General features: G+C 39.8%; 1 protein-coding gene across 2 annotated transcripts; it reads left to right on the top strand.

The window, feature by feature from the left end:
- The first annotated feature begins 1,177 nt into the window (after positions 1-1,177).
- LOC128445138 (ubiquitin-conjugating enzyme E2 Q2) lies at positions 1,178-12,091 on the top strand. 2 transcript variants are annotated; one of them, XM_053427947.1, is made up of 13 exons: positions 1,178-1,430; positions 4,218-4,322; positions 5,323-5,445; positions 5,545-5,601; positions 5,714-5,863; positions 7,269-7,353; positions 7,442-7,502; positions 7,587-7,677; positions 7,765-7,823; positions 8,499-8,547; positions 8,670-8,765; positions 9,580-9,646; positions 9,766-12,091. In XM_053427947.1, the coding sequence occupies exons 1-13, from the start codon at positions 1,272-1,274 to the stop codon at positions 9,795-9,797; spliced, it is 1,134 nt and encodes a 377-aa protein (XP_053283922.1). In that variant the 5' UTR covers positions 1,178-1,271; the 3' UTR covers positions 9,798-12,091. The 2 variants fall into 2 exon arrangements, with proteins under 2 accessions (XP_053283922.1, XP_053283921.1); XM_053427946.1 differs by having other exon boundaries at positions 1,179-1,430; positions 5,711-5,863.
- Positions 12,092-12,999: the final 908 nt, after the last annotated feature.

Raw genomic sequence — 12,999 nt, 5'->3', positions numbered from 1 at the left:
TTCCACTCCAGGACCAGTAGGAGAGCCCGCAAGATCATTGCTGATCCTTCCCATCCCGCTCACCACCTGTTCCAGAGACTCCCGTCCGGAAAAAGGTTCCGGGCCATCAGGACTAAAACCTCGCGTCACCTGAACAGTTTTTTCCCCATGGCAGTGGGGCTCACAAACAAGCCCCCTGCATCACACTGACTCTGCTGACCCCCCCACCCCCCACCCACCCTTGCACATAATTTATAACTCTATATTACTGGCACTATTACCAATCTCTGCACCTTAAAACCGCACGTAACTCTTTAACTGTATATACTGTTGTTTTTTTTATATTGTTATATTGTTCAATATTGTGTTTTTTTTAATTTGTTGTTTGTAAAGTGCACCAACCACACCAAGACAATTTCCTGTATGTGCAAATATACATGGCAATAAAAAGAATTCTGATTCTGATTCTGATTCTGATATTTACAGTAATACATGCTACAACGGGGCCCCCGGTAGATCTGAGGCCCTGGGTCTACTGGTAACCCAGCCTTCCCTTTACAATAAATTAATGTTATGTTCGCCCATGTATTGTGTATTTTGTATATTAATCATATCATAAACATGTATTTAAAGTATTCAATTATAATCTTGTCTTAAGGGCCCCTATAGATGAGGGTAAATTGGTAACCCAGTCTCTTTTAACTGTTTGTTTGCTCCAATTTGATATATTGTACATATATTATGCTATATCTATATATTTACAGTAAAAAAGGTTAAACTTGTCTTTGGGGGACCCTGTAGGTCTTTGGACCAGGGATATTTTGGTAACCCAGCTTTCTCTTAAATTGTCTCAAAAATACTTGCTCATATTGTACATATATCATATTAAATGTTTATTTTTACAGTTTAAAATATAACTTCATTTTTAGGGACCCTGTAGGTCCTATTTTATAAAATGTACATATATTAAGAAATATCTGTATATTTATCAGAATAAAATTACAATCCTGTCTCTTTGGACTCCTGGAAGCCGGAGAATCGAGCCAAATTAAATATGTAATGTAATAATAATCTCCAACAAGAAAGTGAATTTGAATTCGAGATGGAATATTGAAGTTGTGTGGAGTCCGGGTGAACAACACCAGTGACATTGTGCTCCATAGCCCCAGCCAGCCCTTTGTTGTTGTTCTCACGCTAACGTGCGAGATCCGAGCACCGACTCAACTGCGCGGTCGCAATCCGCCCCGACTTCCCCTCCTGCCAGCGGCCTGGTGGTTTGAGATGAGCAGAAGATGTCGGTGTCGGGGCTAAAGGCCGAACTGAAGTTTCTTGAGTCAATCTTTGATCCAAACCACGAGCGATTCAGAATAATAGACTGGAAACCCGACGAGCTGAGTTGCCAGTTCAACGTAACGAGGGAGAAGCTGCTGATCATTCACTGCAACATCACGGTGAGTCCAGGCCAGCCAGGCTAAACCCACAGCCACTGACTATCCCCTGAAACCAAACCGTTCCGCGCAAGGTTCCGTGTTTACACATCAAGCCCGAATAAAGTGTTTCGCTTTTATTCTCCTTCCACCACGAAGTCTGAAATGACCCAGTGGATAAAACCAACCGCCGCAGCACCGGTGTCAAACCCGCGCAGGAAATAAAACAATAAAACGTCGAGCAGTAACGACGATGCGGTAGCTCTAGCTAGCCTCTTAACTGAGAGTAACGTTAGCTTAGCCAAAATAACTGCGTTACAGTTTGCGCTACTACGACATCTAACTTTCTACCGACTCCACGCGAGCTATTTAGATCTCAGCTTCGTTTAGCTCGAACACAAGGTGACTTTCACTGCATTTACAGCGGCTGTTTGGCCACGTTTATTTCACAAAGATCGCGGACGCCCCGCTGGATGTCCCGTTCACATTTTGATCGTCCACAGACGCTGTTTAATGGAATGTTAAGTGCCACTGTGTTTTCTGCCTTTTCAGTAAATAGACGGATCCATGTGGCGAACTTCATCTGGCGACGATAGGGGCTCGCGTACCTGGACTCTAAACCACGTATAATGCGACACACTGTGGATGTGAATTAGACATCACTGCAATTCATCAGGCTTATTTTTTTTTAATTATCTTATAATGTGAGCCGGGCACATTTTCATAACATACAATGGGCCTTTGTATGTACGTTAACAACAGCTTGTTTATCCAGATTATATGAATTATTAGTGACTCATCCTTATTAATCATGTGCAAAACATATGCTAATGTCAGAATCAGAATTCTCATTGTCATGGAGGGTGTATCTCTAAGGTTAAGGTGACACAGACCTGATTCACACACCCTGACCACATCCTCTCTCTACACACACGCTAACTCTAATGCACAATTTTGTGACACACACACACACACACACATTAAAGCTCAATTTTGGGGACACACTCATGCTCACATTTGGGGACACACACTTTCATGCCCACTTTTTATGACACACAGAACCTGCTCATGCTTACTTTTGGGTCATACACATACACATATTAAAGCTCCCTTGTGGGGACACACACACTCATGCTCACCATTGTGACACACATCCATACTCACATGCTCACTTTTGGGGACACAAACTCGCTCATGATCGCTTTTGGGACACACTCTCACTCATGCTCACTTTTGGGGACACACACAATCATGATCACTTTTGGGACGCACACACACACACCCATGCTCACTTTTGGGACACACACACTCATGCTCAATTTTATGGGACAAACAAACAGGCATGTTAACGTGTTTCGATAACCGTGTCATGTTGAGACCCCTTTGAGTCCAGCCACAGTCTCAGATAAAACCACAGCTCCACTCTACATCACATTCCTCCCACTAGAAAATGAAAAGTGAGTAAGTAAAAGGTGTTTTTTTTTTCTCCCCTGCTCGTCCCTCGTGTGATTAACTGAACAAGGTGTAGTTAATATAGATCTCAACTGGATTAACACAAGTGAGCAAATCCAGATGTAGGGAAAGGACAGAGAAATGGGCATAGTCCTTGCAGTATAGATTTTATGGGAGATTCTTTGAATAAAGCTTTTGATGTTTTGAGTAAGATCCTGAAAAGATTTGGAGTAGCCACTAACAAATATTATTGCTGGAAAATTTCAGGAAAATGTCCAGGCTTAAGAAAGCAGTTATTCCGTATTACAATCACTACGCAACAGTGAAGCTGTATTTTTTTACACACTGCATTATAGTCCCCTAGATGAAGGACCTTCAGCTTTATAATTCGGAATAACCTCCTGAGTCTTGAGTCCTGTGAACTGAAGTCCACACATGATTTAACAACTGCATTAAAGTCTAATTGAAGATTTTAGAGCATCACTCAGCCACAGCTGAAGATGCTCTCGCAGCTGGCAGCACACAATTCATTTTGTTCAGTGTGTGGCTGTTGTGTGGTCTGAAGGCTGCTGCACACTAGAGGATAATCGGGCCGATTGGTCCCTTGCGTCAATCGCGGGGGCGTACCTGCTTCTCATCACCTGGTGCCGGTTATCTGCCCAAATAATCCTGAAGTCTGTGGGGTTTACAAAATAATCGAAATGCTACTGATTGAGTCGGAGCCTCCCTGATCTCCAGTCGGCTCCGACAGAAACCTGTAATATCGCATGCAGTGCAAAATGTATAAGCCCTCCCTGCCATGACTACATTTATGTTGTCATGTTTATTTTTCGCTGCAAAACAGACCACACAACATCGGTCCTCCTTTCATGTTTATTTTCTTTTGAAATCAGGTTAAGTCACGCGAGTGTTCCACACTCCAGTTCAGACGGTGGCTGTAATGCACCGAAAAGTCATTTGCCAACCGCCATAAAAGGACAGAAGATATTGAGAGTTTCTGTGAGATTACAAGTTTCTGGAATCACCACTGTGAAATTGTTTCCTACAAACAAAAAGTGTTTGGTCTGACGCTCTGGCCAAATCGCCAAGTGTGCGTATTCTGAAGATTATAAAATTTAAAAAAAAATCATGTCTGTGGTCTCCTACGTTTTCTTAAATCGTTCAAGATCTGAAAATCCGCTTGTGTGCAGCAGCCCGAAGACATTTGTTTTTCAAATCTTTTGAAGCTTTGGAATACACTTTGACATTTTATGTAAATGAGGCTTCTATCGCAATAAAGCCTCACACACACACACAAACACATACACATTTCAGCATGACTAACTACATTTCCATGTCCCATTGTTGCCTCTGTTGCAGGAATCTTATCCCTCAACACCCCCAATATGGTTTGTTGACTCTGATGATCCCAGTCTGGCTGAAGTGTTGGAGCGCTTAGAGGATGTGAGAAAAGGCAGCACATTGGTAAGTTGGCTGATGTGGCTCCAGCGTCACAGAGGCGTGCACAACATGGTACTGTCAAATAGCCAACATTGATTCTATCAGGTACACTTGTATGAAGGCAGTCGGATATCACCGCCTTTCTCTAACGTTGTTCCTGCAAAAATTACACATTTGTTGATTTTTAAAGTGAAAAAGTTAATGACTAAAATAATTCCTTCAAATGTGAACCTGCTACTTCTTGTATTTTCATGATTTTAAACAAAAGGGGGAACATTTTATTTATTTGTGGTATGTGCAAAAGTTTGGGCACCGTACTATATCAACACTAACACCAGCATTGGCAGCCTGCTGATATGAAATATATGATATATATATATTTATTTGGCTTTTGTGACTTCATTTGATAGACATAGGAAATGCAGTGGGAGAGAGTAGTAGAATGACGTGCAGTAAACAGTTTGGCTCGCCAAGAGTCAAACCAGGGACCTTCTGCTCAGAGCATGTTTTTGCCAATATGGTACGTGCCCTAACCACCCAGCTATTCGGTCGTCCACATACAGCCTGCTCAAGATCTATGCACAGATTCAGCTTCTTCAAGTGGTTCATGATGGGTTTTCAGGTCTGATTTTGATCATTGTGATTGAGAAAATCAGCCTCTTTCCACTCTCAGGTCTCTCTCTCAGGCTGCAGGACATTTGCACCCACAATTGGACGATGTTTAGTGTAACCTGTTGTTTTCTATGTCTTGCAATGTTTTCTGTGGCAGTGGCTGCTACACAACTCCAAATTATTGAGGATTTTTTGTATTGACAGATTTCTGCACATGCCACAATTGCTTAAACCTTTTTTGGTCTGAGCTCACAATGCAAATTTTTCAGGGGAAAAAAGGTAGATTTTGTATCATAACTGTTTCACTGGTTTGTAAATGAACAGGTCTACCAAAGTGGAAACTTGTAAGAATAGTATGTTTGCAAGTTGTTTTTTTATTATTGACTTTTGGTCTTGCTGGTTTAATCCGCAGCTCCTTCAACAGCTGAAGCGGCTCATTTGTGATCTCTGTCGTCTTTACAACCTGCCACAACATCCAGATGTAGAAATGCTGGACCAGCCACTACCTGCTGGTCCAATCACTCAAGAGCGAAAGGTAGGAACTAAAAGCAAGATTGAAATCCTCTGCCTTTTTAAATTTTACATTTCCAAACTGTAGATTCTATCAGCTCATTTTGTTTTCTCCTCGCTATAGAATGGGCCGTCAGATGAGGTGACATCTGAAGAGGAGGAGGAGGAAGAAATGGGAGAGGTGCCTATATGTAGCCCTGACACTTCAGTGGATTCATATCATTGATATATTAGTGATAGAATTTATTTTTTACATACTGTTTCTAAACATACTTAATACTCTTTGGCAGCAGGACATTGACCTGGACCAAGACCTTGACCATTATGACATGAAAGAGGAGGAGCCAGTGGATGGAAAAAAGTCTGAAGACGATGGGATAGAAAAAGAAAATCTGGCCATCTTGGAGAAAATTCGTAAAAACCACAGACAGGATCACTTGAATGTAAGTGCTCATTCACTTCACGTTTTTCCAATTTTCTGTCAAAATAATGGGTTTTATGACTGTAAAGCCTTGTTCAGATATGAACTCTATAAAATATCTGTAAAATTATGTCCTGATAGTTTTCGGAAACTACCTTTTATGATGAACACAGGGATAGATCCTGTGAGTCAGCGATATCCCAACATGAACATTTCGAGAATATTCAGGCGAGGGGACACATATCGGGCCTTGTCATTAAAGGCTCTCTAATGTCATTGTCTTTTTCATCCATATTTGTGTTCTTTCACTTCGCATCTGCCGCTTATGAGAAAAATCATCAACACACCCACTCGCACTTTGTAAATTTTTTAGACATTTGTGTTCTGACATACAGCCCCTTCAGAAAAGTTCAGGATAATGTCTGGACTAATCTTTGAATGTTAACTTTTGGCAGCAGTCTCCATATTACTCAGCACAAAAACATGACAAGTCAGTTTATCTCAGTTTATCTCTATGATCACCTTTTGTTTGATGAGAAGGTCCGAACACTGTTCTCTGTAGTGTCAGCCAAAATAATGTTTACTTCTTGAAACAGGATTAGATGTGGAATGTCGATCATATTTCAGCCTTGTGAATCAAATGTTGTATTCATTGCTGTTTACTAGTAAAAAGAGCAGGGAGAGATATAAACGATAAATCAGTGATTTGTTAGTGTTGGAGTTTTTCCAACCTGGAAATTGTAATTGAGCTCTTGCTACAGGATAACGCTACAGCTCCTCAACATAAATTCTTAGCTTTTATTCCTTCTGACAAACTCATTCAATTTTTACATGTTCAGATCAACATTAACTTGTCTAAAATCAGAGACACAGTGTTGCTTCTGCTGCAGAGGGCACCAGCAAGAAAAAAACGATGATAGGCTTTCCAGCAAAAATGGATTGATTCTGATCTTTCACAGCAGCACAGTCCATCATCTTCCAATACAGCCTCATTGATTTTGGAGAGCATGACAGCGGGAATCATAAACTCCTCTGTTTTGGTCATGTGGTGTTTGCAGTCAGTAACACACCACGGTATAGACTTTGAAAACAACCAACGTTTATGTGAAAGTGAACTGATATAAGCAATTGATACATCCCTGGAAAAATAATATAACCTCTGCGAACAGAAATTATCTTTGTGTGTATCCACATGAGCAGGGAAGTGAGACCCAATCACAGGAGACATATTTTGTGCCATCCACATGTTAGTACCTGGTCTTAACAAGGTCTAGGCTTCATGAAGCTTTTCCTATGTGCTTAAGGAGAGTTGTTTTATCCAATTTCATGATGAAAATGTTTAAATTTGTAATTGTGTGCATTCATAAATGAGTAAGACTACTTTCAGTAGTCACCTGTGTGATAAAGCTTTATGATATGTGTTGCAGGGTGCAGTCTCTGGCTCGGTGCAAGCCTCAGACCGCCTAATGAAGGAACTCAGGGAGATCTACAGATCACAGAGTTACAAGACAGGTGACTACTCGGACATCCATTTTTATTGTTCCAAGCTCTCATCATCAGATTGAAGTTAACTTCTTTGTTGGTGTCGTTCACTTTGCAGGTATTTATTCAGTCGAACTAGTCAATGACAGCCTTTATGAATGGCACGTCAAGTTAAGGACGTAAGTTTTCAGTTTTTTTACAATTTTTATCTTGCCACATATTGTGTATTCTTTTATATTTTACTTTGCCATACTTCATTACAGGGTAGACCCAGATAGTCCTTTGCATAGTGACTTGCAGGTCTTAAAAGAAAAAGAAGGAGTGGACTACATTCTGCTCAATTTCTCTTATAAAGTGAGTCTTGTGATGATTTTTCTCATTTTGTTTTTGAAGTAAAGAACTTTCTCAACACTGACATTTTTTTTCTTCTTCATGTGACAGGATAATTTCCCCTTTGATCCACCTTTTGTACGGGTTATTTCCCCTGTGCTGTCCGGAGGGTGAGTGTGTCATGATCTCCTGCTGCCAAGTTCACAAGAAAGAGTTATCCCTGGTCATACACAGTGCTGCCTACTTTTAATAAAAATCATTTGTCCCATTGCGTTGTTTTTAGGTGCAGTATGGACTTACAGTAATGATCCTACTGCATAGTGTAAAATGTTGTTTTTATTGATTGCCTTTGAATCATCATCTCTGACACTAAAAGCAACAGTCATACACCAACACAATCAAGCTCGTAGGAGCTGTGCATATTTTCCCTACTATAAGGTTTGTCATGGTATGGTATTGTCATTTACATTAGTTGGCTGGTCTACTGTATTTTTTACACTGCATTTGCCTGTAGTCTGGTAAATTCTCAGGTTCAGACACAAAAAGTAGAATGCCTGTCAGGTTCATGCGTCCCACTTAAGGGTGGTTGATTTAAGCACCAGTTCATCTGTGTGTGGTGGGGGGGAGAGGGTGACCGGTCGCTACATTTTTTGTTGACTGCTGTTGCTTATGATCGCTGTGATTCAGTTACATCCTTTTGATGTATCCTGAATCTCAGTTGATGTTGAGTCAGACAAAGTAAACCAGACCCGACCTCCGTCTCTCATGTGAATACTTTCTTTGCCAAATATTGTAAATATCTGCTTTAAAATTAATAATACTCATCCTAAAACTTTTAATTTCAGGTATGTCCTAGGAGGAGGAGCCTTGTGCATGGAACTTCTCACCAAACAGGTGTTTGATCATGAATTTACTATTATGGCATCTTACATTTTATGATGTGATTTTTCTTGTCTTAATAAAACCAACAAAGGACGTGGATTCATATCTGCTTTGTGTGGTTTTGTGTTTTCCAGGGCTGGAGCAGTGCCTATTCCATAGAATCTGTCATTATGCAGATAAATGCAACTCTGGTGAAAGGAAAAGCCAGGGTGCAGTTTGGAGCCAATAAGGTAGGTATATTAAAAATGAATAAGGCTTCATAAAATGTTGTTTGACCAAATCTAAAGGGGAATAGTAGGTATATTCTCTAACAACTAGTTTCCCTGGCGATGCAACCAAAATGAAAATTTAGACTACTTGACTATTCTCAAAGAAAGAAAACAGTCAAACAGTGCAAATTTATCACGGCGTAATCAGGATCCTAGTGTCTCCAGGTGAATGTCATATTGGTCTGCTGAGTGTGGCTAACGTTGGCACCAGCAACAACTTCCTTTTCCTGCATGTTAACATCCACCAGCTTGTGGTGAATGGGATCTCACTTTGTGCCCTTTAAGTGTTTACAGGTCAGTTTATTCTGACACAGCCTAAAACCAACCTCTTTTCCCCTTTTTATATATTGAAGGGCTGCGGCTCTTGCTTTTAGCGATTGGTTGAATAACATCTTGGGAAAAAATTATAATCTGTATGTACATATTTTTTTTTGTAAGCTTATATCATTTAGTTGACAAATATCACACTTCTGTAATTTATAGTTCTGAACAGACACACATGAAGGCAACACAGACAACTTGGCAAAGGAAGTTTCAGTGTATTATCTGTCCCTTCAGCTGAAGTAGAGGCTCATAGATGTTACTGACATAAAAAAATGATGAATGCATATTAGAGAGACGGATGTATTTACATTGGTCATGTTTTGCGAACAGTAGAAAGAGACAGGGGAGTGAGAGATGGGCAATGACAGCATTGCGGCAAGATCTGAACCATCGTTTGTTACAGCAATTTCTTGCATTGCAGGAAATTTACAGAGCATTGTTTGTTTTTCAGAACCAGTACAATCTTGCCAGAGCACAACAGTCATACAAATCCCTTGTGCAAATCCACGAGAAGAATGGTAAGTGTTTCATATTTATTTTGTACCTATTTTGTAATGTTTCAGAGTGATTGTGGCTGATTGGACTCACTGTGGTAAAGATCGTGGGCAAACAGTTTTTCTTTTGTCTGTTCTTCCAGGCTGGTACACACCGCCTAAAGAGGACGGATAAAGAGCTGCCTCCACTATGCAAAGGAAACATGTCTTTGGGTCAAAGTATCTAGTTTTCTTTGGAATATCTCCCCCTGTCTGACTTAACTGGGAATATATCATCTTTGTCGCGGAAACCATCTCACTGGCTCATCTGACAAGTACTCCTTTGCCCCGCTCCTGAAAAAAAAAAAAGACTTGACTCTGGTGTCACTTTGCTTCTTCCCCTCAGTGTTTTAGTGAGGAGGAGGATGTATGGGTGTTACTAGTCCTGTTTTCTCAATATGCTCTTTTGTCTTTAAAGAAAACTTTTCTCCCTTTTTAAATGTGGGGAAATGCTCCTTTTTTCCTTTCGCTGCTTTGACAAACTGGGCTTCACAAACAGTCAGTTAAATGGGAATTTTAAAAGAAGATTGATACAGAAGCTCTTTAAGTGGCACCTCACCGCTCCAGTTTTCTTTTCTTTCTGTCTTTCTTTTTGGCAAATATTGTTTTTAGAAATATTATTTGGCAAATGTTCTTTTTTTTTTTTTTTTTTTTTGAGCATCCTAGACAATACATGAGCCAATTTTCAATATTTTAGGAGCTTATCTTTAAATTGAGATGACCTACCACTCGGTATCTTTTAGCTCTTACTTTTTAAAAATGTGTGAAGTCTAATGGGCTGATTAGATCCAAAATGCTCACAGGCAAGATCAAATCCACCCGTGGTTAATGTGAAGACCTTGCCAGTGGATTAGTAATATTTCAGAATCTCTATATATCTTTTAACGATGGTAAAATGAGCATTGTGGATCAGATTCTAACAGACCTTATGTTGAAGCTGATGAGCTATTTTTGCCTTATTTGTTGACAAAACCGTGGCCCGGCAAAAGCTCAGCTCTGCTTTTAGCCTTTTTCTTGATTTTGGCTGTAAACGTTGAAGGCTAGTTTGATGGTGCAAATGTGAAGAGCTAACAGAATGATGCTCAGCGGCCTCGTTTCTGTGATATTTGGTGCCCCGCTGCGATGGGCTAACGGGAATAAATTTAATCTGTTTGGATGTGAGATTTTTTTGCAGTTAATCCACCCAATTAATTGTAATATTTCAGCCCCTGCTCGGTTTCAATATGGAAACTGCCACCATGTTGCATGACATCATTTGCTTCTGGATTCATCCCCTCTCTACCGCCTCTGGTTTTTCACCCAGCTGCTAAACTTCCAACGTTTGCAGAGCTTCCTTTGCCATCACAATATCCCACAGATGTGTTTTGGTGTCTCTTTGGGTGTGAAACAAAACAAAAAGGATCACTCAAAGTGTAATAAGAACTGACCTGAAACATTTAACTTTGACCTCGCAATATGCTGCAGTACTCCACCAGTACTACTGCTCCCGATACTACAGGGCACACACTGTATCAATCTGTTTGTTCTTTTGCAGTTTATTTGTTGACACTGTCTGCAAAAGCACGTTTGAATGGCAACTCAGGTAACAAACAATCCTTTGGAGGGGACTCTATACATGCACATGTCGAGTTTCAGGGTATTTTCTTGGATCGATTAACACTGTTCTGTCTGTTGAGATTTACTCTCAAACTCGTATGATGTAAGGAACAGGAAATATAATCAGTTTTGCAATAATACGTGCCATGTTTCTTTTAATTCAAGAGAGGAAGGAATTTTGTAGACTGATCACAGGTCTGTAGCACAGTCGTATTTAGATTTGTTTCCCTCCCAAGTTCTGAAACTGATTAGATTCCAGTGGGTAATCTTTGAATATTCCTAATAAAAAAAAAATCTTTGCACAAATCCAGCAATGTGCCTGGAGAGGTCAGTTTTAACACCAAGCACATTCTGAGCAAAATGTTTTTAAATTCGTCTCCCCAGCACACTACTCCATATCCTGTTGTTACATGTCTGATGTTGTATATCTGAGCGGTGAGGAACGACATGTCTCCTCAGTGTTAAGGGCCTGTGTTGCTTAGCGACACAGAGAACCTCCCCCTGCTAAAAAGTCTTCATCCACCTGTGATTCCTTCACTCCAAAATGCCAAGTCTCTGATCAGAGGGTACACTGAGAGATGATTTGAGTTTTGCTAGTCATTTGCTGTGGTGAAGAGACTTGCACGCTTCTCTAACTGGACAGTGCGTTGAAAGCATTCATTTATCTCAAATGTCCACTCATTTTCATTTTCTAGCACCAACAAAAACAGAGGACAGTCTGGCACGTTGGATCGCTTTGGTTTTCATTTTCATTTTCCATTTTGAAGAAATTTTGACCTTGTACAGTAATTTGTAAACTTGCATCAAGTTTATGAATAAAGAATTTTAAGATTATTGCCTTTGTGTTCTTTCCAATGTGTTATTTCAAAAGGATGACATTTTGTCATTACTGTTACTTGTCTCAGATGTGTAAATTAACTGCCGCTGTGGCTCAGGAGGTAGAGTGGGTTGTCCACTAACCTGAGGGTCGGTGGTTTGATACTGAACCCTAAGTTGCCCCTGATTTGTAATTGACGTGTGATAAATAAAGTGCTGCACATTAATGCATTGTCTGGATGTGTGTGTGAATGGGCAAATGAGAAAAGAGCTTTGGAGGTCATGAAGACTAGAAAAGTGCATATACATACACTTTTATAATCTTAACCAATCACTGTTGTGATTTTGTGTAACAGCATTTTTATTTGAAGTGAGAAATGTAACACAGTTAAAACATACAGGTACTGTTTCCTGTCTTACAGTCCTGCACACGTACTGCATATTGAAGACTCAATATCAGTCAGGTTCTTAGTGCATAGCATTAAAATGAATGCCTTATTTTTATGTAGTTTCTTCATAAAATCATAATCCTGGGAAATTGCTGTGTAATTTGTTCTAGTTAAGAGGAAAAATGTATTGGAACCTTTATCCTCCTTATATGCTGAATTGTTTCCGTCACACTGTTTTCCATAAAGTAATAACAAATAATGTAGTTATTAAAGCAGTTTTAACAAAGGACTTCAATTTCAAATTTAGTTGAAGGGCGTTTGAAGATGAGATAATGTTTTAATGTATAGTTGTGAAATTTTAAAATCAAAAAAATTCTAAATGCTTTGTCAATTGCTATTGTGTGATTTTTGTTTTTATGTGATATTCAATTCAATGAGGATAATTTGATCTCTCAGATTATCTGAAAACATGGATCCTCTACATCTTCAGCCATGAAGGATACATACTGACTCTGTGTGGGTGTGTTTAGAGGACTT

The sequence above is a fragment of the Pleuronectes platessa genome, chromosome 7 (genome assembly GCF_947347685.1).
Source record: "Pleuronectes platessa chromosome 7, fPlePla1.1, whole genome shotgun sequence".
Classification (NCBI taxonomy): Eukaryota; Metazoa; Chordata; class Actinopteri; order Pleuronectiformes; family Pleuronectidae; genus Pleuronectes; species Pleuronectes platessa.
This window is presented reverse-complemented; position numbering and strand designations above follow the sequence as displayed.